This window comes from Podarcis tiliguerta (genome assembly GCF_965153285.1).
Source record: "Podarcis tiliguerta genome assembly, chromosome: 8".
In the NCBI taxonomy this organism is placed as follows: Eukaryota; Metazoa; Chordata; class Lepidosauria; order Squamata; family Lacertidae; genus Podarcis; species Podarcis tiliguerta.
In genome coordinates, this window is record NC_139541.1 from 18,644,456 (window position 1) to 18,671,962 (window position 27,507).

Genomic DNA, 27,507 nt, shown 5'->3' on the forward strand with positions numbered 1-27,507 from the left:
GCCCGCCGAAGAGAGAGGGAGGAGTCAGGGGGGTCAACGTCTGCGTCGGAAGAGTCCAGGAAGGAAGGAACCCCGGGGGGTAGCAGGACCCAGAGGAGAAAGGAGAGACGGAAGAGGTGGAGTAAGGCTAGAGTCTTAAACTGGTGTACAGGGGGCGGAGATTCAGATGGAGCTTCGCCGGTCTAAACCCTAGACGTAGAGCTGGGGCGCTACGGCTTGAGAATGGAAACTGTACTTCAATAAAGACTTTTGTACATTACTACCGGCTAGCGTTGGTCCTCTGTGAGCTGGGACCTGGAGCCAGCTCTGACAGTAAGCTCCATCTCCACAAAAAATTTTGCACCAAGAACCTCGTAACGTGAGGGACGCAGCGAGGGAAGAGGAGTGGTGCTTCGCGAGCTCACAAGAGTCAGGCAAGATGACGACAGAACAGCATCTAATAGAACTGCAAAATGCAGTGACACAACTCAACGCGGAGGTGCGTGCGTCCAGGAAAAGGGAGGAGGAAACAGCTGCCGCCTACAAGGATCTCCAAGCCAGGTTGGAAGTGCTTTCTAAACAGGGGCAACCGGGACCCAAATCAGAGGGCATTGGGCTGGGGAGAAGAGGAGGCAGCCTTGTATCTCATTTCGATGGGAGTTTACAGCAGTACCCTAACTTCCGAGCAGACCTGCTGTTTGCGCTGGATCTGCTGGAAAAAGACTTTAGAGATGAGAGAGAGAAAGTGGGGTTTATCTTGTCCCATTTGCATGGGGAAGCCAAAGCGTGGCTGAGGAATTTGTGGAGAGATAAAGATCCGGCGCTCCAAGATGCGAATGCTTTCATTAAAGCGATGGATTCGTGTTTTTTATCAAAGATAGACATCGATATTGCCAGAAAAGACATACATGGGCTCAAACAAGGCAGAGCCAGTGTGAGGCAGTACCATTCCCGCTTTTTTGGATTAGTGCATGCGCTGGGATGGGAGAAAGATTCTGCTCCAGTCAGAGACCTTTTTTGGGAAGGATTGAATGCAAATGTGAAAGATGAGATTGCAAGGGGGGAGAGACCAAAGAGCACTCAGCAAGTGGTCCAGCGGGCGCTGGAGATTGGGGTGCGTCTGGAAGAACGTCCATGGAACAGAGAAGAAGGACGTTGGGGACGTACGCCAGCGAGAGCTCCTCCCCTCTTTCCCAAGGATGCAGCGCGTGCACAATCCACACCTTCGCAGGGAGGGGGAGAAGAACCGATGGAGATTGGAGGGGCCAGGGCTCAGTCAGCTACCAGAGCCCTAACACCGGGAGCAGTCAAAGCGAAGCCTCCTAGAGGGAACAGGAAGTGCTACATCTGCGACAGTGCTCAGCACATGGCAAAAGAGTGTCCCCAGAGGCTCCATAAGCACACTGCAGCCTCTGCAACAGTCACAGACGCAACTCAGCAGAGGGAACCACAGCAGGGAAACGACGGAGTCTGGCTGGAGGAAGAGGCACTGGGGTCCAGCCAGACAAGTCAGTGAAGCAATCCCCAGAAATTTTGCAACCCACAGACCCCCTCCCACCCAAACCAGTGGTGCAGCTTACAGCATCACTCCAACTGCCCAATGGACTCACTATGGAAGTGCCGATTACCATTGACTCTGGTAGTAACGCAGACTTCATAGGACTGGATTTTATTCAACAGCACAACATAGCACTACTGCCAGCCACGCTGCCTCTGAAGGTTGTCACGGTGGATGGCAGGGAATTGCTGGGGGGGCAGGTGGTGCAGCAAACGCCTCCTATGGTCATGCAAATTGGGAATCACCGAGAAGTCATCAGCTTCAATGTCACCCACCTGTCGGACACGCCTGTAGTATTGGGCATGAGTTGGCTGCACAGGCACAGCCCAGCATTGGCATGGTACCAGCGCCAACTGACCTTCGGCTCCTCCTACTGTGCGGAACATTGCATTCTGCCTAGCCCGGAAGGGGAAGAGGATGACCCACAGCTACAATTAGGCACGCTGCAAGCAGTGCCACTCAAGTATGCAGCGTTTTTGGAGGTTTTCTGCGAGAAAGAAGCGGACAAGCTGCCTCCCCACAGGCCCTATGACTGCAAGATTGACCTCCTGCCAGGGGCGACGCTGCCAACCGGGAAACTGTATTCCATGTCTGAAGACGAGATGCAGGAACTCAGGGAGTTCATAAACCTCAACTTGAAGCGCGGTTTCATCCGGGAGTCGAAGGCAGTGGGGGGCAGTCCTGTATTCTTTGTGAAGAAGAAGGACACGCCCCAAAAAAGACTTGTGGTAGACTTCAGAATTTTAAATTCCAAAACCAAGCCCACGGCCTTTCCCATGCCCAAAATAGACGACCTGCTTGCAACGGTGAGGAAAGGACGCGTTTTCACTAAGTTGGATCTGCGAGGGGCGTACAACCTGATTCGCATACGGGAGGGCGACGAGTAGAAGACTGCCATGTTCACGCCCCTGGGCACCTATGAATACAGAGTTATGCCCTTTGGATTACAAAATGGCTCTCACTGTTTTCAAGCCTTCATGCATCACGTACTGGCGGGTCTCCTCTACAAGAAATGCGTCTGCTTCCTGGACGACATCCTGATATTCTCCGAATCAGAGGAGACCCACGAGGGAGACGTCAAGGAAGTTCTGCAGAGACTGCAGGAGCATAGGTTGTACGCCAAGCTGGAGAAGTGCCAGTTCGACGTGAAGGAGGTAGATTTCCTGGGCTACAAGTTGTCGGACAAGGGGCTCGCCATGGACAGCGCCAAGGTTCGCGCAGTGTTGGACTGGAAGAGCCCGCGCAATCGGAAGGAGGTCCAGCGGTTTGTCGGTTTCGCCAACTTTTACCGCAAGTTCATCAAGGGGTTCGCGATGCAGACAGCGGCCATTACCGACACGCTCAGCTCCAAGAAGAAGAAGTTCATCTGGACGGAGCAAGCGGAGCAGTCCTTTCAGAAACTCAAGCGTCTCTTCTCGTCCGAAGAGCAGCTACTGCATGTGAATCCCAACAGACCGATGAGAGTTGAAACGGACGCCTCAGACAGAGCCGTGGGAGCAGTACTGTTGCAGCAAGACCCGCACGGGGACTGGAGACCGTGTGCCTTCTACTCCAGGAAGCTCAGCAAGTCAGAGCAGAACTACACCATCTGGGACAGGGAGTTGCTGGCCATTCATGCAGCATTCAAGGCGTGGCGGCACTTCCTCATCGGAGCCAAGCAAACAGTGCAGGTCCGCACGGACCATAAGAACCTGGAGTACTGGCGCACGGCAAGGTTCCTGAACCAGAGGCACATACGGTGGGCGGAGTTCTTTGCGGATTTCGACTTCAGGATAGAGTACATCCCAGGCGACAACAACATCATGGCGGATGCACTGTCCAGAAAGCCGCAATACCTCGAAGAGGCGGCACCAGCAGCGGCCAAGCACATTTTCGCACCGAAAGCGTGGGCGTGCGCTTCAGCAACCGTGGACCTGGATGCTGTCCGTCGAGCGCTGCAGGAAGACCCCTTCGCACAAGCCAAGATGGAGGAGGTGCACAAGGGCACGGCGACGGACGATGAGTTCCCGTTACCCGACGGATTGCTCATCTGCAGAGGGGCCCTCTACGTACCGGGAGACGACCTCCACGCGAAAGTACTGCAGCAGTTGCACGACGCACCCACCGCCGGGCACTTTGGCAAAGAGAAGACGGCAGAATTAGTAGCCAGAGATTTTTGGTGGCCCAAGATGCGGGGGGAAGTCGCGGATTACGTCTCGAGGTGCGACACCTGCCAAAGGGCCAAGTCAGTGCACAAACCACCGGCGGGACTGCTCGAACCGCTGCAGACACCGAGCGAACCGTGGGAGAGGGTGGCCCTGGACTTTGTCACGGATTTACCCAGCTCGAGAGGCAAGACGGCTGTGCTAGTGGTGGTGGACATGTTCACCAAAATGGCCCACTTCATTCCGTGCGCGAAGGTGGCCACGGCGGAACAGACAGCCAAACTGTTCATAGACCACGTGTTCAGGGTTCACGGTCTGCCACGGTCTATCTTGTCCGACCGCGGGCGACAGTTCATCTCGAACTTCTGGCAGAAGCTGATGGGTTTCCTGAACGTCAAGATCAACCTAGCGTCGGCAAGACACCCGCAGACCAACGGACAAGCGGAGCGAGTCAACGCCATCATGCAGCAGTACCTGAGATGCTATGCAAATCAGCAGCCGGCGACATGGGTGGACTACCTGCCGCTAGCTGAGTTCGCCTACAACAACACGAAGCACGTGTCCACGGGGGTGACACCGTTCTTCGCCAACAACGGGAGGCATCCCAGAACCTTCCCGGGATTAGAGAGACTGGGGGAGGGGGAGCCACAGGCAGCGGAAGCCTTAGCGTCAGAGTTGCAGGAGGTTCACGAACAGCTTCGAAGGCAGTTAGAACTAGCAAAGCACGCATACAAACTGCAGGCTGACAAGCACAGAAGGGTTGGGGAAGGCATACAGGTGGGAGACTGGGTTTGGTTGGCAGCCCAGGCAGTGCCGACCAGATCGTTAGCGAAGAAGAAGCTCGGACATAAGCAGCTAGGACCTTACAAAGTCGAGGCACAGATCAACCCAGTGGCCTTCCGGTTGACACTTCCGGAGGGATCCAGAATGCACCCAGTGTTCCATAGATCAGTACTCACGCCCTACAAAGCACCTCACAGGTTTCAGGAGCCGGGCACGGCACCAGACCCGTTCAGGGAGCAGCCCACAAGGAGGGGGTCGCCAAGAGGGGAACCCATCAACGAGGTCACAGAGATTTTAGACTCGAGATGGGGGGAAGAGGGAGTAGAATATTTTCTCGCCAGCGAAGGTACCCCGGCCAGCGCCAACCGTTGGGTGCCGGACTATACCTTGGACGACCCTCTTCTCAAGGAAGAGTTTCACGCCTTGTTCCCACACAGGCCCATGCCAGCCGCGTATTTCGACGACTGGCTTTTCACACCCACACTTTCAGCCAGCACGTTCCAGGGGTTCACCTCGGACGAAGAACCGGCATTAGAAACACGTTCCCCGGAGGGATCGCCCACGGGGGCTGCCTCAGACCGCTCTTATTGGTGGGACTATCGACCAGAGGAGCAGTGGAGCAGGAAGTTGCTGGGGGGTCCTTGGAAGGCAGCGGCACCAGAGGTGACCGGGGGAGAGACGGACATGGACGTGTTGGGGGAGGACCTCGGGTTCGAGCACGGCGGCACAGAGATGGAAGCAGAGGAAATCGAGGTCGACGAGAGCACGGAGGACGAGCCGGACTTATCCGGCTGGAGGCACGCCAAGGGGGACGAACTGTATCCGCCATTCACCCCCACAACGACGGAGCACCCAGCACCCACACCTGAAGGAGGGGAGGGGGGAAGGGGGGGCTTCGAGGGGGGGATGGATGTCAGGGGTTCAGGAGCAGAGGCACAGGGAAGGGAGGAAATGGAGAGCGAGGGGGAGGAGTCCGAAGGAAATGTCAGCGATGACAGCGGTCCGAGGTCTCTGAGTCTTTCCAGTGAATCGGATGATTCACAGAAAGGGGCTCCCATGGTCAGGGGAAGGGGGTGCCCAGGGGGACACCCCAGGAAGAAGGGGCCAGAGGGGACTCAGAGAGCAGCAGTTGGAAATCCGGACCAGCGTCCACACCAGAGTGCAGTAGGGGGGAGGAGTCCCAGGCATCGGGATCAGGCGGCGCGCTGCCAGCGGGAGAACATGAGGGAGGATTGACCACGCCTCCGTCGGGGAGCGAGGAAACGGTCAAGAGGAAGGTTGAAGGCTGCGCGCGCGCGCCAAGTTCAAATGTACAGGAGGGCGGCACAGTTGGCAGCCCGGATAGGGAGCCAGGTCCTAAAGCCCGCCGAAGAGAGAGGGAGGAGTCAGGGGGGTCAACGTCTGCGTCGGAAGAGTCCAGGAAGGAAGGAACCCCGGGGGGTAGCAGGACCCAGAGGAGAAAGGAGAGACGGAAGAGGTGGAGTAAGGCTAGAGTCTTAAACTGGTGTACAGGGGGCGGAGATTCAGATGGAGCTTCGCCGGTCTAAACCCTAGACGTAGAGCTGGGGCGCTACGGCTTGAGAATGGAAACTGTACTTCAATAAAGACTTTTGTACATTACTACCGGCTAGCGTTGGTCCTCTGTGAGCTGGGACCTGGAGCCAGCTCTGACAATTGTATTACATTTAATGCATGAATTGAGGCAACCGGGAACCTCAGATGGTTGGATATTTTTTTTCCAATCCCTAACAGAACTTTGGATTGAGTGGGTGAGGGAAAAGGTTTGATTTGAGGCCCTAGTAAGATTAGAGCCTACATGTAATTTTTTCTTTATGTTCTGCTTCATTAATTCTCTTATGGTTATTATTATTTGTAAAATCTTTTTTTATTAAGTTTTATGTTACAAATTTAAATTCAAGCATTAAACACCAACATCGTCATTTAGGATTCCCTGAATCCTCCGCCCTTCCATGGTTACTATTATCCATCTTTTTTCAACTACTTCACTTATTTTCTGTTTTTCTTAAATAACCCATTTTTACCTTAGTTTTTAGTACATTACAAGCGTTACTCAACTGCTGCCAAATTTTTTAGTTGTTTACAGTGTTCTCTGAGACACATTGTAAATTTCCCCCGTTCCTTCTTAAAGTTCTTCTCTTCCTGGTTTCTGATTTTCCCGGTCAATTTCGCCCTTTCTGCCCCATTAATTCTCACCCTGTGCCTGTTCTAGGTCCTCGTCCCATCGCTCCGGATTTAGAAGGGGACCTTCTCTTCCTCCTGGACAGCTCTGGTAGCGTCTCCTACTACGAATTCTCCCGGGTCAAGGAGTTCATTGCGGACCTCCTCAGGCCATTTGCCTTTGGCCCACACGATGTCCAGACTGGGGTTGTCCACATCAGCACCACGCCCACGATGGAGTTCCCCTTTGACCGCTACCTCTCCACCGGGGCGGTCCAGCATGCCATTCGCAGCATCCAACAGGTGATGGGCGACACCAACACAGGCAAAGCCCTCTCCTTCGCCAAAGACATGCTTTTCAGTGGGAAGGCCGGAGCGCGGGTTGATGTCCCCAAGGTGATGGTGTGGGTGACCGACGGCTTCTCTACAGACGACATCTCCCAGCCAATGCAGCTCCTGAAGGACATGGGGGTCACGGTTTTCATCGTCAGCACCGGGCGTGGGAACTACTTGGAGCTGTCTGCTGCTGCCAGCCAACCTCCGGAGAAACACCTGCATTTTGTGGACGTGGACGACCTGACCATCATTACCAAGGACCTGAGAGACTCCATTGCAGGTAATTGGGTAGCGTGTCAAAACAAACAAATGCCTGGCCAGATCAGACCTAGATCTGTTGGGTCTTGTCTCTGGCCTGCCCAAGTCCCAGAATGCAGTTCGGCGGAAGTCCCAGTACATTGTGGGTACATTAAATTGACACATACACGAAGCCTACTATAATACATAAAAGGTAAAAAGGTAAAGGACCCCTGGACGGATAAGTCCACTCAAAGGTGACTATGGGGTTCATCTCGCTTTCAGGCTGAGGGAGCTGGCGTTTATCCACAGACAGCTTTCCGGGTCATGTGACCAGCATAACTAAACGCTTCTGGCACAATGGGACACCATAATGGAAGCCAGAACACACAGAAATGTCGTTTACCTTCCCACCACAGCGGTACCTATTTATCTACTTGCACTGGTGTGCTTTCAAACTGCTAGGTTGGCAGGAATGGGACAGAGCAACGGGAGCTCACCCCGTCGCGGGGATTTGAACCACCGCCCTTCCAATCAGCAAGCCCAAGAAGCTCATCAGTTTAGACCATAGCGCCATCCGGCTCCCTTGGCCTGAAAGCAAGATGAGCGCTGTAACCCCATAGTCGCCTTTGACTGGACTTAACCATCCAGTCCTTTACCTTTTTTTACCTTGTAATACCTAACTATGAATTAAGAATGACTCTCTCAATTTCATTCCTGCAGTTCTTCTTTGAGAGTGGAATCCCATTCATGTCATCTACTTAGAGGTAAATTCCACAGGGTTATCTTCAGTTAAGTCCAACTCAGAGCAGACCCATTGAAACGGATGAACCTAAGTTAGTCATGTCCATTAACATCAATGGGCCTAATCTGAGCAGGGTCAGCATCCGCTATACCCCATGGTTTCCAAACTGTGGGTTGTATCCAGTGCTAGACCCATTGGAATGCCTGAGTTAGGCCACATTCACACCATACTATTACAGTGGTACCTTCTTAACCTGAAACTGTTCTTAACCTGAGGTACCACTTTAGCTAATGGGCCTCCCGCTGCCGCCGCGCCACCGCCACACGATTTCTGTTCTCATTCTGAAGCAAAGTTCTTAACCTGAGGTACTATTTCTGGGTTAGCAGAGTCTGTAACCTGAAGCTTCTGTAACCTGAAGCGTCTGTAACCCAAGCTACCACTGTATGCCACTCTAAACAGTTATCTGCATCATCATCATTTGTACCCTGCTTATCTGACTGGGTTGCCCCAGCCACTTTGGGTGGCTTCCAACATATGGCTTCCCCCAAAGGATTCTGGGAGCTGTCATTTGTTAAGGGGTGAGGAGAGCTGTTAAGAGACCCCTTTCCCTCCCCTCCCAGAGCTACAATTCCCAGAGTTCCTAGGGGGAAAGGAAGGACTGTTAAACCACTCAGGGAATTCCAATGGAAACAAAAGCAGGGTTGGAAATGGCCAGTGTTTGTGTATCTGCGCCATGCCCAGAATGGAAATAAATTCAACAAACATGATCAGCGATCAATCTTGTCATTGCTTTTAGTCCGCAAACAAGGCACCCACCCACAATTTGAATTACACGTCCTTTGCTTCGAAATGAATGGGGCAGAATAGCATGACAGTGTCGCGTACATGATCCATTACTTGAGTTACATGATTTCAGCACAGCAGATGATGAGATGAATAACCTAACTTTTGGCAGAAGACAAATTGCAGCAGAATGGAAACTGGGCGCTGAGCGCAGGGCAGAACAGGAAAACGATGCCTTCTTAAATCCCTCTCTCTTAAGAGGTCCATCTTTCGAGAAGGGAATCCAGCGCGCTCCAGATCACAAGCCTCGTTCCCCAAGCAAAGGCAGAGATCCCTTGATCCGGCTTGCTTGCGTATCTATTACCCACAAGACAACTCCTTGCTCCTTTATTGCTTTCACTCTGGCCACTTTCCCCGCAGCTGCAGGCAGTTCTTGGGGCTGCTAATGGTTTGGAAACTCACGAGGGTTACTATGGAGCTGGGAAAGCTTCCACCCATTCCTTGGCAAGTTTGCATTCCTTAATCTTAGGGGATGGTTTTTATTTCATGTATTTTTATTATTTTTTAAAGTCCCTTCTGCAGCTTGAATAGTTGCTTAGCACTAAAGTCTTTCCTCAGCCTTATTTTGCTCCACAGCTCTGGCACAAATTCATTTCGCCAGGAATAATAATAATAATAATAATAATAATAATAATATTTTTATACCCCTCCCATCTGGCTAGGTTTCCACAGCCACTCTGAGCAGCTCCCAACAGAATATTAATAATGATGATGATGATAAAACAACAAAACATCAAACATTAAAAACTTTCCTAAACAGGGCTGCCTTCAGATATCTTCTAAAAGTAAGGTAGTTGTTTATTTCCTTGACATCTAATGGGAGGACGTTCCACAGGGCAGGTGCCACCACCAAGAAAGCCCTCTGCCTGGTTCCCTGTAACTTCGCTTCTAGCAGTGAGGGAACTACTAGAAGGCCCTTGGAGCTGGACCTCAGTGTCCGGGCTGAACAATGGGGGTGGAGATGCTCCTTCAGGTATACTGGTCCGAGGTCATTTAGTGCTTTAAAGGTCAGCACCAACACTTTGAATTGTGCTCGGAAACATACTGGGAGCCAATGTAGGTCTTTCAGGACTGGTGTTATATGGTCCTGGCAGCCACTCCCAGTCACCAGTCTAGCTGCCGCATTCTGGGTTAATTGCAGTTTCCGGGTCACCTTCAAAGGTGGCCCCATGTAGAGTGCATTGCAGTAGTCCAAGCAGGAGATAACTAGAGAGTGCACCACTCTGGCAAGACAGTGCACAGGCAGGTAGGGTCTCAGCCAGCATAACAGATGGAGCTGGTAGACAGCTGCCCTGGACACAGAATTGACCTGCACCTCCACGGACAGCTGTGAGTCAGTCATGCGCCAGTCGGGACCCACTAAACTTTGCCTCTCCAACCGTGTCACTGGATAATGATGTCACTGGGTGATGACAGCCAATGTGACGTCAGCTGATGGGCAGGGCTCACTCCTGCTTGACCAGCAAGTTTGGACTCTGCTCGTCATCTGGGGAGTGGAGGGTCTAAATCCTGCTGGGTGCTGTGGGAAAAGCACTTGGGAGTTAGACCCCTCCATCCGTCCCTTGGGTCAAGTTTAACAGATGAGAAGGAGCGCCCACTGATCAGTCTGTCAGCTGACATCTGTCACCCTCCAAGTCTCCCTCTCTGGCCCTCAGAACTGTACTCAGGCCTCACACCCTTCCCCTCGGCTCCCCACACCCTCCCTGCCCCACACCTCCAGTATGGCTTTCATGAGTGTCCCGGAACTCTGCTCTTTCTTGCTTTCAAAGCACTTAAAAACCGTTCAAGATTTAAATGTCTCTCAGCAGTGTACAGCATAAAAAGAAGGAACGGCATCGTTAACACAGAATGACAGCAAAAATACCAGCAAAGTAAAATCATGCAAGAATAAAATGAATTGGAATTTAAAAGGATAAAAAAAAAAATCTCTTGCTTGTTTGGATGTAGGATAGAGGCGGAACGGGGGTGTTAGTCTGTATGAAAAGCAGCTTAGTGCCCAAAGGTAATAATCAGATTTGTTGCTCCCCCCACTCCCCCTTCGATGGAGACAGGTTCCAGGAGACTGTTCTCTGTCCATTCAACCACTCTGTTCAAGAAAGGTCAGGCCTTGGGAGGTTAACAATCTCCACTGCCATGGAAACCTCTATGGCCCTTGACTCCTTTGCAGCACATGGCTGTGGCCTTCAGAGCAATGGTGGGGGGGCCTTCCATTTTTAACCCCAATGCCATTCCCCATCTTGCACCCACTGACACCTATCAGGACTCCTCTGAGCAGATAAAGCCGTCCTCACCAAACTGGTGCCCTCCAATGTCTGTTCTCCCAAACCCGCTGGAGGGCACCAGGTTGGCAAAGGCTGCTGCAAAGCGACAGATCAGAATGATGACCAGCTTCTGAGCTGCGGGGCTGGGAGGGCGTCCGAACCACCCAGACTTGGCTGCCCAGAAGGACGCCCAGAAGTTGCACGATGATATCATAGGAGGCCTTTTTTTTCAAAGGCCCCCTTTGTCAAGAGGCACAAGGCGGGCATTGTTCCGTCGAGCTGGGCTGGTTTCTCCTTGAATTCCCCGCATCTGCCAGCAGCTGGTTGGCATTGCCCGCAGGGCTGGCTCAGTTCAAGCCAAAGCAATGCTTCCTGGCTGCCCATCCCTCCCTGCCCCGCCTCCGTGGACTCCCTTAACCTGGAAGAGGCAGAAAGGAAGAATTCTCCTCGGCTGCATATGATCTGCGCAAAGCAGAAAGGGCAGCTTGTGCTTTTCAGAGATAGACACACCACGGGGTTTTGGCCTTCGATCAGAGCTGGATTTCGGAGAGCACAACCAGTTTGCCCGCACTGGGTGCTGAGCTGAGATGGCGCCACAACAATGACAACAACAGAAGGCGAGAGGCAGGGGGCACCAAATTTTGGCGTCGCAAAGCGAGCTGTTGAAATTTTCAAGCCCAAACTCTGTACTGCTTCCATTCCAGGGTGCAGGATTCCCCCAATACTTTCTGTTCTCTGTTTGTTGTCATACAGGTGCAAAGAAAGAGAGGGAATGACAGGGCAGGCATAGAATTCAGAGGGTTGTTGAACTCACAGGCTGCGATATTGTGTTTTTGAGATCTGAACAGTAGTGGCCTTTGGGGCTGGTAGGATGGAAGGCAGGGAGCATGACAGTAGGTGGCGCCAGAGCCAATAAAAGGCAGAGCCTACTGGTTCTAGTGTTGTCCCTCTCATCCTCTTCCCTGCTGAGTTCCACAATGGGCAACACTGAGACTGGACAACCTCTTGGACTGGTTGTAAGAAGGCAGGCAGGCAGGGGCTAGCTTGGTGGTGAAGAACCTTTAATAATAATAATAAAATAAAATTTTATTTATGTCCCGCCCTCCCCAGCCGAAGCCAGGCTAAGAGCGGCTAACAACAGTAAAAGTAACACAGTTTACAGAAAATCAAAATCAATTAAAATACATTCTAAAATCAGCCTGAGGGCCACATCTCCTTCCAGGGGCCGCATGCCAGTGTGCGGAGGGCCAGAGGCAAAAGTAGCTGAGCAACCAATATTGCAGCTGTCAGTCAATCTGAACAACTGTGAAAGAGGTGCCCTTGACGTGTTATTAGATCAGATACATGCCATAGATTCATTGAAAGCATGTGGCTTCTCCCAAAGACTCCTGGGAAATGGATTCTGGGGATTGGAGCTCCAGGCATTTGCAGGTTTCTAAAGGAGCCATGGGACGCAGGTGGCGCTGTGGGTTAAACCACTGAGCCTAGGGCTTGCCGATCAGAAGGTCGGTGGTTCAAATCCCCGCAACGGGGTGAACTCCCGTTTCTCGGTCCCCGCTCCTGCCAACCTTGCAGTTCGAAAGCACACCAGTGCAAGTAGATAAATAGGTACCGCTCCGGTGGGAAGGTAAACGGCGTTTCCGTGCGCTGCTCTGGTTTGCCAGAAGCGGCTTAGTCATGCTGGCCACATGACATGGAAGCTGTACGCTGGCTCCCTCGGCCAGTAAAGCAAGATGAGCGCCACAACCCCAGAGTCGGCCACGGCTGGACCTAATGGTCAGGGTTCCCTTTACCTTTTTAAAGGAGCCATTTCCTCAGTTTGTGAAGATTGGCTGCAAGCAGGCAAGCAGGCCACTCACGTTGTGCCCAGGGCGCCTGCCAAGGTTTGATCACCAAGTTGACAGGGAGGCAGGGCGTGTGTCATGCCGAGAATGAGGTGCAGCGGGAAGGCACGGTCTGAGGTTCACATGCCAATTGCACGTTTGACAACCTGGATTCCACACACTCCCACACACTTGTAGCTGCTTCTTCTCAGGCTGAGTGATGTCACCTTTCTTCCCTGGGGCTGTCTGCGTCTGCAGCAACAGACCGGGCCGAGCGAGCACAGACGCCAACAGTGCAATCTCTGTTCCCCTTCCTTTTATAGCAGGGGAGCCCTCTTCATTCTGAGAGCCACCTTCCCTTCTGGGCAACCTTCTGTGGGGGAGATGCCAGGGGTGGGTGGGGCCAGAGGCCAAAGTGGGCGGAGCAAGACATGGAAATGTGGATTTTAAAAACATGGTAAACTAGTTTCTACACACGCGGTCCTTCACTCCTCCTCATTCTTCAGCCAGGCAAGTGAGGGACAGGATCAGAGTCCCAGCCAGGAGAAAACACTCAAGGAAGTTGCAAAGCGTGTCTGGGGGCGTGGCCTGGGGAGAAAATGGGTGTGGCTGGCGAGGGGTGTGTGGCCTGGGAAAGGGGGTGTGGCCTGGAGAGAGGGGTGTGGCTGGTGAGGAGTCATGGCCTGGGTCAGTATTAACTCAGCAGCAAGAGGGAGGGAGTCTAAAAGCCAAATAGAATGTCGAGAAGAAAATGCCCTAGAGTTTGGTTTTTTAAGATGCTTTGGAAACAGCTACTTCAAGGGGGAGAGAGGTGCTCACCAGCTCAAAGAGGAGAAACGGCACAAGAAAGCTTTAAGATAATGAGGGTTTGAAGCATAAAGAGCGAGGACGCTATCAGGCAGAGGTGGTGAGCCTCAGTCTGAGGGGCCAAATCTGGCCATCGGGACTCTCGCCAAGCCACACTCTTCACTGACCTGGCTCAGCACCCTCCTTGGGTGTTTTCGCTTAGCTGGAATGTGTGCTTGAACTCTGATCATGCCTCTTGCTTGTCTGGACAGAGGCTAGAGAAGGGTGTGTTTAGAAATTAGCCTGTTAAAAACTTACATTCATCGCTCTGCCGCCTATTACCTCTTGCCCCACCTACCACTTCCACACTTTTCAGTGCAATTCCCTGACACATCCCTTCCAACAAAAAATAAGGCAATTCCCTACCACACACCCAAACATTTTTTAATTTTTATCTTTTTTGCACAAGAGCACCAAACCCACTTTAACTGAGCAACCTGCATTTATTTGCCTGTCGGCAGTTGACTCTCATCTGCAATGCAACCACATTGTGGGTGTACCCAGTGTAAATTTTCCCATGTTGCAGATGGGAGGACTGAGGCTAGGGGAGAGAAGAGGGACAGGGAGAATTTATGCATCGCCTACAGCTAGCTAGGAAGCAATTAAGATCTGATTTCCAAATCTCAGCTCCGGAAATGAATGAAACTTTCAACATTCTCAGGTTTGTCAGAGGGCTTGCATCTGTCTGGACGCTTTGGGCGGGGAGCGACATGATCCTGCGTGGTTCTAGCAACCTGGCAGCCCTCTGGGGTAATGTCTGCACAGTTTCAAGGCCTGCCGAGCGTGCTGGAGAGATTTCCGTGCCTTGGCAGGACCTGGCTTGGGATGGGCTGGAGCCTGTCTCTGTACAGTAGCGAGCAGAAAACTGGCCAGGCCAAACGCAAGGAGCTCACACGCCCCTGGCCTGCCTAGTGCCTGATTATTATTTATTTTAACTGAAGGCAAAGCAGGCTTAAAGCTTCCTCCAGACCCGCAGCAAGCCCCTTCCTCCCTCTTATCGATTTCCCTCTTTCACTGACAGCCATCAACAGGCCTGCTTAGGAGCTTGGCAGCTAAGGGGGGGGGGGTGAACAGAATATGTCCTTTAAGGGGCACCATAGGGCAGGAGTTTGAAACATGAAACTGGGTCCCCATTCAGCGGAATAAGAAAGACATCCCACCTGCCACTATGGCAGGGCTGCCTTACAACGTATGGCGTAATAAACATTGCTTTGTTGTATTCAGTGCTAGACCTTCCCAAAGTAGACCCATTGAAGTGAATGGGCATGCCTAACAGAGGTCCATTCATTTGAATGGGTCTTCACAGAATGAAACATCCCATCGCCACCTAAAACAGGGGTGAGGGACCTTTTTCACCCCCGCGGATCAGGTCCTTTTCTCTCCCACCCCACCTCTCGAGGGCCGAGTGTCACTGGTGGGCTGGGCTGCCCACCTGTCAATCAGCTGGTATTGCACTGATGTCAGCCGACCTTTTCGGCACATTAAAGTCTGGTTTGCTGGCCTCTCCTGGTGTCGCACTCATAACCAGGAAGGATTTTAACCTGGGGGTTAATCAAGGTCTTGCTTGGGTCTGCAGGGAGATGTTCATGCAATTGAATAGGAGCCAAGGATGAACATCTGGCTGTTCACTCTAGGAGTTGGGAACATCTAACCCTCCAGATGTTGCTGAGCTGCTGTTCCCCATCAGCCCCTGCTAGCATGGTCCAAGGCCAGAGGGATGCTGGGAGTTGGAGTCCAGGAACATCTGGAGGACCACTGGCTCCCCAACCCAGTGTGGTGTAGTGTCGTGTAGTGTAGTGTAGTGGTTAAGAGAGGTGGACTTGTAATCTGGTGAACCGGGTTCAATTCCCCGCTCCTCCACATGCAGCTGCTGGGTGACCTTGGGCCAGTCACACTTCTCTGAAGTCTCTCAGCCTCACAGAGTGTTTGTTGTGGGGGACGAAGGGAAAAGGAGATTATTAGCCACTCTGAAACTCGTTCGGGTAGTGATAAAGCGGGATATCAAATCCAAACTCCTCCTCTTCTTCTTCAAACCTATCCTAGACCCAAGACTGAAATGCAGTGATTTAGGAGTAGCTCACAGCCCCGAGAATAGTCCCTAAAATCCAATTCTCGGGCCCAAGCTTGAGATCTGCAAGCCCTGCCTCCTGGAATATCCCCAGGCGTTTATTTATTTTTATTTCATTTGTTGAATTTGTATATTGGGCATTCTCTCCCTAATAAGAAGGGACGAGACCCACCAATTTCTAACCTTCAAATTGCTCACACTAGTGTAGATGATGTTGTCTCTGCTTCCACCTGCTGGTCTTGGGGGAGAGATGCAGAGAGCAGAAACACACTTTGGGGGGGGGCATGTTTGACTCACCTGAGCCTATCCTCCTCCTTAATAAGTACTTTTAATCTAAACATAATATCAAGTTGTGGGGCTGTCTGCAGCGCTAGTCCTATTCAGAGCGGACCTACTGAAGTTCATTGCTATATCAGGGTCTGGAAATGTAATCGAATTGGTTTCTTTAATGCAGTGGGTCTCCAATATTTTTTTCTCTGGGTCACACTTTAAGAATAAAAATTTGCTCACGCCACACCAACGTTTTTATTGATAAGAAATATGTTGGAAAACCTAAAGAAACAACCCCCAGCAGTGCTTGATTTATAACAGAATACAACTACAGTACTTTACAATATGATCATGGGACATTGATAAAGTATAAAGCAATGCAGTTACATAAGAACACAAATCATTCTCAAAATATAATTATAAGCAAACCTCTTACAAGTGCACTTTAGTATGTATACAAACTCAAGGAGATGTGTGAGCTTGATTTTGCTGGGTAATTTCATTTATATTAGGTCTAATCTGAGAAAAACTCACCTCCTCATCAACACAAGGAAACCTTTCCCTTTTCTGATCTTAATAATAGGAGTAATAAGTATAATAATTTATTAATTGTATGCCACCCACCTGACTGCTGCCCCAGCCGGCTCCCTACAAATTATAAACCAATGTAAAACATCAAACCTTAAAAACTTCCCTATACAGAGCTGCCTTCAGATGTCTTCTAAAAGTCAGGTAGTTGCTTATTTCCTTGATTCCTGTCAGTTTGAAAATCCCTCTTCGCAACAATATGTCATGGAAAACTGCAGAAGAATAGCCAATGTGTGGGTGCTGTTTCTGGTTGTAAATCCAAACAAGATTATTTTGATACTATAGTATCAGGTTAGTAACCCTGAACTGTTTAAATGTTTCTTTGATTGTCCTTCAATTTTTCCACCACACTTTCCATCCTCTCCTGCCACACCCTTTGAGAACCACTGGTTTAATGGCACAGTTAATTGGTTGAACAAATGGTGGCTGAGAGCAGCAAGTCGGTTTTCTTTTGCCTAGTTGTCTAATTATTTCAATACTCTCTTGTTGAGAGAGTTGAGTTCATTTGTCACATTTTAACGCTTGTTTTGAGGCTGTTTTCTTTCCTTGTTTGCCATGAATTTCCCTTGCTTTCGCAGCCGATTTTTACGTGCAATGTTTCTTTTCGTACTAAAGAAGATGCCGTACTTAATTGTGCTTCACGAAATGTAGAAACCCTCTGATGTTTTTGGGTGTTTGCTGTTTATTTAAGGTACCTTAGCCTATGTTGCAAACTGCTCAGAGTTTTGTTTAAACAGCAGCAGTGTGTAAATCGTCTAGATAGGCAAATACAGTGGTACCTCAGGTTAAGAACTTAATTCGTTCCGGAGGTCCATTCTTAACCTGAAACTGTTCTTAACCTGAAGCACCACGTTAGCTAATGGGGCTCCTACTGCCACTGCACAATTTCTGTTCTCATCCTGAAGCAAAGTTCTTAACTCGAGGTACTATTTCTGGGTTAGCTGAGTCTGTAACCTGAAGCGTATGTAACCTGAAGCGTATGTAACCCAAGGTACCACTGTAAATCATTTCATGGACATGTCTAACCCAGAGAAACTGGAATGAATATATTCACCCTTCCCTACCTAAGGAAAAAACATCGATCAATGAATCACTGTGCCTTTCTCCACTCCAGGTGTCATCCAGGCCAAGCGTCTACGTGCGACCGATATCTCAACAAGCAGTTTCCGCCTCATTTGGCCCAAGTTTTTGACACGGGAGACGGGTTATTATGTCCTGGAGTACGCCCCGACCGGAGACCCCAGGCGGAAACTGACCAAGCAGCTGACAGGTGACCACACCAGCTTCTTGGTGAGCAACCTGGTGCCGCAAACCACGTACGAGGTCGCCCTCATTCCCGAGTCCAACGAGAGATACATGCCACCCCAAACCACCAGGGTCACCACCTTGGAAGGTAAGACAAAGACGGTCTGGAGGGGGCGGGCACAATGGAAAGCCATCCTAACTGAGCCAGCGTCCAACTGAGAGGCAGAAGTTCTCTGGCCATTCTTTTTGGTCCAGCTCTCACTTCCATACATCACTACTGGGAAAACCATAGCTTTAACTCTGAATAAATAGTAATGAATAAAATAAATGGTCAGAGTTCAAGGATACGTTCTAGCCAGGTAAAAACTCTCAAGTAGGGGCAAAAGAGAATCAGTGAGGGGTGTGTGGTCTGAGGAGATTTTCAAGGGCTCCTCAGAGAATCCTGTTGGACACATTTGGCCTCCAGGCATGAGGTTTCCTCTTGCCCCAAAACTAGATGGTCACATTATCTGATGGGACATAAGGCCCTTCCAATGTTCCTATGGAATTTTTTTAAAAATAGCTTCAATTCATCCTTCCCAATGTTTGCTGATCCACGCAATAAATACGGAAGCGATTGGTAATGTTTTCCTTTCATTCACTGCAATGACAGCTCCAGGATTTTAAGGGCTGAGAAATAATTAGCTCTGCTTCTACCAGAATAAGCAAGTTTTCACGTCAGGCACCTAATTCTTGCCATTGGTGAAACTCCTCTCAGTAGGGGGAAAAAACCCAGGAAGCAGATGGTGAGATGAGGTTTGGCACGGCTCAGTCTCTGCATTGTGTTGGAAACTGCTCTTAAGGGGGTTATTATGGGATGCTATTGCCATTCCACTTTGGAGCAGCTCTTACACTTTGTTCGCTTATGTCACAGCTGGGATAGATAAAAGGACGGACTTCTTCATGCAGCCAAGAGCCTAAGTATGGAATTTGCTACCATGAGAGGCAGTGAAGGCCAATAACTTTTGGATGGCATTAAAAGAGGGATAGAGAAATTCACAGAGGTGGCAGCCAGCCACAGTGGCTATGATCTGCCTCAACTTTCATTTATACCTAGTTTGGTTGGATGGTGCCTTGTATTATAATAATTACAATAATAATAATAATAATAATAATAATAATAATAATAATAATAATAATAATTTACTTATACCTTATACCATCTGGCCGGGCCTCCCCAACCACTCTGGGTGGCTCATTCCGCCCAGAGTGTATACCTCATTCCAGCCAAGCAGCTGTCAAACGTATTACTCTGTTTTCCTTTGGTCTACATCACTGAGGCTGAGGGGGAGGGCTTGTTTTCTGGGCAGCCCAGGAGCCCCTTACACTGCCCAGGCTTGTGCCCTGCTGGGGTCACTTCAGTGCTGCTAATGCACTGAAGTGACCCCAGCAGGTCGCATCTTTTTATTGTAGCATCATGTTGCGAGCACAAATACACAGCTCTCCACAAAGAGGGCAGTTGGCTAGTCTAATCCAAATTCCGACTTCCGCAGCATTTTGGGCACCAACGGGAAGTTCCTCCCTCCCTCTGACTCCTTTGCTCTATGATATGTTCGGACCACCAAGTCCGTGGTGAGTTGGGGGGGGTCCCCCACGCTCTCAAGAGACGTCTCAACTACCGTATTTTTTGCTCTATAGGACTCACTTTTTCCCTCCTAAAAAGTAAGGGGAAATGTGTGTGTGTCTTATGGAGCGAATGCAGGCTGCACAGCTATCCCAGAAGCTAGAACAGCAAGAGGGATTGCTGCTTTCACTGCGCAGCGATCCCTCTTGCTGTTCTGGCTTCTGAGATTCAGAATATTTTTTTTCTTGTTTTCCTCCTCCAAAAACTAGGTGCGTCTTGTGGTCTGGTGCATCTTATAGAGCGAAAAATATGGTAGCTGCCCCCTACCTTCTGGTTCTGTTGTCATTATCTCATAACTGGGTACCTCCTCTCTTCTTGTTGTTGTTAGAACGTTTGTTAATTTTCCAATAAAAGGCATCCAATTAACATATCAAATAATAATCCAATAAAAATAAAAAACTAAATTTAAAAAGTTCAAATTATCCTCTGAATTGTAATTTTTAATTTTACAACTGCCCACAGTCTGAACCTTGAGCATGTCGAAATCTCAGCCCTGCTTCTCATTGATATTTCCATATCTCAATTTTATCTCTCCAAACTTCTTTGTCTCTGCGATCCTCAATCATGTGAGAAATCAGATAACCTTTCATCCGCCGAGTGCAGATTTGTTTGTGTAATGTACCTTTTCAACTGTTTTTTTACCTGAATTTTGGCACGGCTGGAGTCCGGTCTTGTGGGAGTCAGCCATTTCCCGCCACCAGAAATAGGAAGTCTGCGTAACTCCTCTCTAAGCTATTCAGCTTCTGTCTCTCTCTCTCTGCTTCTGAACATGCTGTGGACAAGGAGGGGGCGACTCTTCCCCCTCCAGCTCTCCATCAGCGAGAACCTGGTCTTCATTCCCCAGTCCTCGTCTTCAGACCATTCCCTGACAGTGCCCCCTTTTCAGTCTGTCTACCTTCTCTCCACAGAGCCCATCAGCCCAGCAAGAGTCCTCATCTCAGATTCCAGGCCCCACAGCATCCGGGTCAGCTGGGCTCCCACCCCGGACAGCGTGTCCGCCTACCAGGTCCTGTACGGGCCCCTACCTGGGAACGCAGTCAAGCTGCTGGAGGTTGACGGGAGCCTCAACTCCACCATTTTGGATGACCTGACTGCCAACACCACCTACTTGGTGACTGTGTCTGCCATTTATAAATCGGGCAAGGAGAAAGCCCTGTCGGCCAAGGCATGCACGGCAGAAGGTGAGAAGATATGCCCTCCACAGGGACACAATTTGGAGATGAGGGAGGAAGGGTAGTGCTGATGAATTAAACTGGTGGCACAGATGCATTTTCCACATGCTCGGAGGCCCCAAACCAAAGAGAATGTGTTTCAAGATGCTGAAGAAATGTGGATTTTCCCCTTTCCAAAATAGCCAACATGTTCTGTCTAATATGTGGTCGCCGAGGCCATACAACACTGGTCCTGAAAGACCTACATTAGCTCCCAGTATGTTTCTGAGCACAATTCAAAGTGCTGGTGCTGAGCTTTAAAGCCCTAAATGGCCTCGGCCCAGTATACCTGAAGGAGCATCTCCACCCTCATTGTTCGGGCCGGACACGGATGTCCAGCTCCGAGGGCCTTCTGAAAGTTCCCTCCCTGAGAGAAGTGAGGTTACAGGGAACCAGGCAGAGGGCCTTCTCGGTAGTGGCACCTGCCCTGTGGAACGCCCTCTAATCAGATGTCAAAGAGATAAACAACTACCTGACATTTAGAAGACATCTGAAGGCAGCCCTGTTTAGGGAAGTTTTTAATGTTTGATCTTTTATCGTGTTTTTAATATTCTGTTGGGAGCTCCCCAAAGTGACTGGGGAAACTCAGCCAGACGGGTGGGATATAAATAAATTAATAATAATTAATTATTGTTGGTGGTGATGGTGGTGGTGGTATTGACAGATCTGCTTGTCTCACGGCAAAATGGGCGTGGTTTATGAGAAGGGGCAGAGCTTTGGGGACCAGGCTGCCAATAGCATATAGTTTGCTGATGGAAATCCACTGTCTTTATGCCCTGTTTCTTCCCGTTGGGCAGAGAACTCCAGGATAAAGCACCTGCGCTTCGAAGACTTGAGCCCCACCACCGTGAAGGCCTCGTGGGAGCCTGCCGACGGCAGCGTCCTGGGCTACCGGGTTAGGTGCCGGCGGCAGGCCGGTTCTTCGACGCTTCTCAGCGTCTCACCGCAGATCCACAGTGTGCTGCTGTCGGACCTGGCGGAAGGCAGCACCAACAAAGTGTGCGTCAAGCCTGTTTACAGGAACCAGCAAGGGAAAGGCGTGTGCCGGATGGTCCACAAGCAGCCGGGTAAGCTGCGGGGAGACTGCGACGCCCTCCAACGTGGATGGCCTTGCCTGAGAAGGGGATAAGATGGGTCCATGGAGGTGAAGGCTGGCAGCATCTACTAGTTGTAGATGCCATTGTTGGAGGCAGTTATGCCTCTGATCACCCGTGACTGAGGAGTCACGATTTATTCATTTATCCCATAAAATTCACAAACCCCAATTTGCTTGGAACTTTGTGATATCAGTCTATTAGGTTTGATTTTGGTATGGAAATCTGCTCCTATGTGCTTAGCTCTAGAGATCCCCGTTTACTTAATTTTATTTGGCATCTGTTACTAGACTTTGTTATGGGATGCGGGTGGTGCTGTGGTCTAAACCACAGAGCCTAGGGCTTGCCGATCAGAAGGTTGGCAGTTCGAATCCCTGTGACGGGGTGAGCTCCTGTTGCTTGGTCTCAGCTCCTGCCAACCTAGCAGTTCGAAAGCACATCAAAGTGCAAGTAGATAAATAGGTACCGCTCCGGCGGGAAGGTAAACGGTGTTTCCGTGCGCTGCTCTGGTTCGCCAGAAGCGGCTTAGTCATGCTGGCCACATGACCCAGAAGCTGTCTGCGGACAAATGCCGGCTACCTCAGCCAATAAAGCGAGATGAGCGCCGCAACCCCAAAGTCGTCAACGACTGGACCTAATGGTCAGGGGTCCCTTTACCTTTACTATACTTTGTTACACACATACATAGGTATAGATGTACGTACATGTTTCACAAAGAGAACAAAACAATAAAATTATCAGTAATAATAATAGTTTTATTATTTATACCCCACCCATCTGGCTGGGTTTCCCCAGCTGCTCTGGGAGGCTTCCAGCATATATAATAAAATGTAATAACATGTCAAGCATTAAAAACTTCCTGCTACAGGGCTGCCTTCGGATGTCTTCTAAAAGTTCTGTAGTTCTTTATCTCTGTGACATCGACAGGAAGGGCACCACTGCCAGGCAGGCCCTAAAAACCATAAAGCAAAAGATATAATCAGCAATGAACTAAAAACAGATTAAAGAGTACATCCGTATTCTACATAGCCTGCATAGGTCGGTCTAAGCAAAAACGTTCTGGGCAGGCACTGAAAAGAGGACAATGGATGTGCCAGCTTGGCCTCAATAAGCAGGGAGTTCCAGGGTGTGGGTGCTGCCCCACTAAAAGATTGCTTTCTTACAAAAGTGGAAAAGGTATTCCGTGGCACTCGTGACGGTGACAGGTTCCGCCTGTCGGCATGGCAAATGTCAGGGACCATGGGAGTTGTAGCTTAACATCTGGAGGGCGACAGGTTGCCTACCCCTGTAGGCCAGAAGCGCCAAACAACTACTGTATTTTTTGCTCTATAAGACTCACTTTTTCCCTCCTAAAAAGTAAGGGGAAATCTGTGTGCGTCTTACGGAGTGAATGCAGGCTGCGCAGCTGTCCCAGAAGCCAGAACAGCAAGAGGGATTGCTGCTTTCACTGCGCAGCGATCCCTCTTGCTGTTCTGGCTTCTGAGATTCAGAATATTTTTTTTCTTGTTTTCCTCCTCCAAAAACTAGGTGCGTCTTGTGGTCTGGTGCGTCTTATAGAGCGAAAAATACAGTACCTTTCTTTTTTCATTTTACAAAAAGTTTGTGGCCTAATCGCCTGCCTGTCCCTTTTGCTCGCCCCAGGCGAAAGGCCAAATAGCTGTTTTGCATGTTCATCGGCTGCCAGAACTAACCTCCTGCGCTTTCTCCCCCGTTTCCAGCTTCGGCAGTGGGAAGCTACAGGCACAGACAGAGAGCGTGAGAGTTAAAGAGACTCAAGGAGCACCTCTGCAGAGCAGAGGGAAAGACTGGACAAGGAGGAAGGCGGGAGGAACCCGTACGAGGTGGTCACCCTCCCAAGCCTGCTCAAGCCCCCCCTGAAGCACTCTGGCTCCCTCCCCCCGGCAGCCATCTTGCCTACAAGATCCCAAGCTCCAGTTTGGTGTTCAGAAAAAGGGCTCCACCTGGAAGATGAGATTCAGCTGCGGGGATGAGCCAAAAAAAAAAAAAAAAGACTGGGACTCAGAATTCCTCTTTCCTTCCTGTATTCTATTTATTTGTGTTTTAGTATGTGCTGTAGCTGGGGAAGAATGTCACAGGACACCCATCCCCTACCCTTTAAGCCAACACTTGCTATATGATGTGCTCCTTAACTGATACAGCTGCAATTCAGTCGGAGGCACGCAGTGTAGAGGTGTGAGGAAGATAAAGATGGATTCCATGAGGACCTAGTTAATTCCAGAGTTAATTAAGGATGGGAGAAGGCATCCCTTTCCATTCCGCCCTGTATTCATTGCAAGCAGCACTGTTTCCCTTCTGCTGCGGTTGGCCTTCCTCCAAACTCTACATCATTCATCTCGCTGTCTGCTGTGCCGAAATTCCGCAACTTCTCTAATTCGCGTAATTAATCATTACATAGCTTATGTTGCTGTTACTTTATCCCGCTCTGTTCATTTCAGTGCAATGGAAACACAATGCAAATGGGGGAAATGTAATCAATTTCATACAATTTGCGGACTGAAAGCAGCAGCAACAGCGAATGACTGGTAGTATTTGCGGGATTGATTTCCGTTCTGGCCACGGGACAGATAAGAAGATGTCAGGCCTCCAAGGCAGATGTAAACCCTCATAGCATGTATTCCATAAGAGCTCTTTGGAGAGGACGACCTGGATTTTCCCTGCACCAAAAATGTCCCCTTCCTTATTCTTTCTTGTAAGCCGGAAAACGTTTCACTCTTTTGCACAACTCTTCCATGTGTTGTTTTGCTAATGTGGTAGAGATTGCCTCTCTGTCTTCTTATAATGCATCCCTTTGGAAGTCAGTGAATTAAACAAGAGAACAAATGACCTGTTTGATTTGGAAGGCATTTACAACTGGGACCTAAGCTAAGTGCTGGTTTCGCCCCCTAGCTTTCAAATCCAGTATTTTAGGGAAAATATATTTTGGAATATCATGGTCCATGAAAAATGATTAGTCCAGGGCTCTTGGATGGTGGCAGACAGGGGCAAGGAGAGAGAACAGGGCCAGCCCAGATTACAGTAGAATCCCAGATGAATAAATTGCTGCACTCTAGCACCACCACTGCAGGTGGCCACAGGGTAGTATTGCAGGTACCGAATTATTACGATTATGATTTGGGTACAGTGGTACCTCTGGTTGCACATGGGATCCATTCCAGAGGCCCGTTCACAACATGAAAAGCCCGCAACCTGAAGCGCTGTATCTGCGCGGGTGCGCGGCATGTGCACATGCGCAAAGCGCTATTTAGTGCTACTGTGCATGCGTGAGCAGCGAAACCCAGAAGTAACCCTTTCTGGTACTTCCAGGTCGCCGCGAGACGCAACCTGAAAAAACGTAACATGAAGCAAACGTAACATGAGGTATGACTGTATTTATTACCCATCCTTTGTCTAAGGTCCCGGGGCAGGTTACAGCATTAAAACGCAATATTAAAAACCACTTGAAACAAGTTACAATCAGAGAAATAAGGTGGGTCCTAAAAATATACACCTCAGGTGACAAAAGCCAGGGTAAAGACATGCAGCTTCAGCATTTGCCAGGAGATGTATAATGAATGTTCTATGGGGAGGGAGTTCCACAGGTTAGGAGCCGTCACTGAGAAGGCCCTTTCCCAGACCACGGACACCCCTGAGCCTCTGAGGGCAGAACTGCCAAGAGGGCCCACTCTGCCCATCTCAGCACCTGAGGGTCTGCAGAAGTTGTTCTTTTAGATATTGAACAGGGATCAGGTGATACGAAGGACCGGTAGTTCCAATAGTCCTATCAAGCTTCTGCTTTCAGCCTTGTTCTTCAGTGTGCTCAGACAGAGGCTGGACAGCTGGGCTATCCTATCTGCTCAGTCATTTATCTAATGAGTGATTTGCCCATTCCCCTGTTCTGTGGTGTTACTACTTGCCTAGTAAGGGGCTGTGGGTACCTGTTTCTCTCCTGACCAACCGGCTTCTCAGAGGAATGGGTATAAAATATAAGACAACTGGTCAGACTATTTCAGGTCATTATTTTGTTTGCACTTTTTTGGGCTGGAAGGTTCGTCATCCAAGTCGCCTTTCCAGTGGTTCAGGATGAGATCAATGCATGTGAAATCCCAGTGAAATGGAGGACTGGCTTCTCAACTCAACAAATGAGGAGAGGGAACAACCACAATTATTCAACCAGAAATCTCAACTTTGGATGAAACTCGGCTGACCTGTTAGCCCTGAAAATAATTGACTTGCACAGTGCTGCTACAAAGACACCTTGGGGGATCTCAAAAGGCACATTAAAGGCTGGCTTGCTCATTTGTTTATTTATCTGGAGAAACTGTACCCCGCTCTTCAGCCGAAAAAGCTCCCAGAGCAATTACACACAATCAAAACAAGGCAGGCTTACAAGCTTAATAAACACACACACACACACACACACACACACACACACCCCGCAACATAGAAGGGGAAAGGGACAAGAAGGGAGGAGGAAAATGAAAAGCTCTGGCAACCATTTCTGAACAGTTCTCATAGAACTGTAGAGTTGGAAGGAACCCTGGGGATCATCTAGCCAAGGGGTCAGCAAACTTTTTCAGCAGGGGGCCAGTCCACTGTCCCTCAGACCTTGTGGGGGGCCGGACTATATTTGGGGGGGGGGGATGAACGAATTCCTATGCCCCACAAATAACCCAGAGATGCATTTTAAATAAAAGGACACATTCTACTGATGTAAAAACACGCTGATTCCCAGACCGTCCGCGGGCCGGATTTAGAAGGCGATTGGGCCGGATCCGGCCCCCAGGCCTTAGTTTGCCTACCCGTGATCTAGCCCAATCCCCAGAAATGCAGTTGTTGGGATCAAACCGGTGACCTTGGTGTTCTCAGCAGCATGCTCCAACCAACTGAGCTATCCAGCAGTAGTCAAGTTGTTCCCATACTGACCAGTCTGTACAGTTCAGGGGCAGGAGGTGCCTGGTGTAGAAGGAGCTCCATCAAAGCTGATGAAATGAGCCTTCTGCTTCATATCTCTCCCACGGAGGCAGCCTGATGGCGTGGCTGCCCCCAAGTGACAGGGGAGGGGAGGCCCGATGAGTCTGGCCCATCAATGCAGAGTGTAACTCTCCCGGCATCACACTCATAACCAGAGCTACGTAAACACTAACCGCTTTGCTGCACCAAAACGTAGCTTTGCGCAATCCAAAATCATTTGTGCTTGACTTCAACCTTCAATCAAAAATTGGTCTTAGATCCCATCATCCCACCAAGGTGGGTGTGGTTGGCTGAGGTCAGGTCAAGGCATTGGCTGGTTCCCCCAAAGATTAACTTTGTTTGCCTATCCCAACTGGTGGCCCTCTAAATATTTTGGACACCCACCAGCCAGCATGGCCAATGGTCAGGGGTGATTGGAATTATAGTCCAAAATTGCACCATTCAACACCATCCCCTCCAGGAGCTGCAGACTGCAACGCCCATCCTCCCTAACTGTGGGCTATGTTGTCTGGGGCTGATGGGAGTTGTAGTCCTCAACTTCTGGAAGACATCTCATTGGTCCAAAACACCTGGAGGGCACCAGTTTGGGGAAGGTTGACTTGCCCACTCACCGTTGGACCTCCACCAGCGACAAGGAAGAGAGAATCAAGATCCTCACCCAACA

General features: G+C 49.9%; 1 protein-coding gene across 1 annotated transcript in view; it reads left to right on the plus strand.

Annotated features, from left to right (window-relative positions):
• VWA1 (von Willebrand factor A domain containing 1) overlaps positions 1 to 24,713 on the plus strand; it is a 44,545-nt gene extending 19,832 nt beyond the window's left edge. The window contains exons 2-6 of the mRNA XM_083454060.1: positions 6,695 to 7,258; positions 17,774 to 18,052; positions 20,476 to 20,748; positions 21,576 to 21,845; positions 23,591 to 24,713. Of these exons, the coding sequence (XP_083310186.1) occupies positions 6,695 to 7,258; positions 17,774 to 18,052; positions 20,476 to 20,748; positions 21,576 to 21,845; positions 23,591 to 23,631 (1,427 nt within the window). The 3' untranslated portion in view covers positions 23,632 to 24,713. The remainder of the gene's footprint in view (positions 1 to 6,694; positions 7,259 to 17,773; positions 18,053 to 20,475; positions 20,749 to 21,575; positions 21,846 to 23,590) is intronic.
• The last annotated feature ends 2,794 nt before the right edge of the window (positions 24,714 to 27,507 follow it).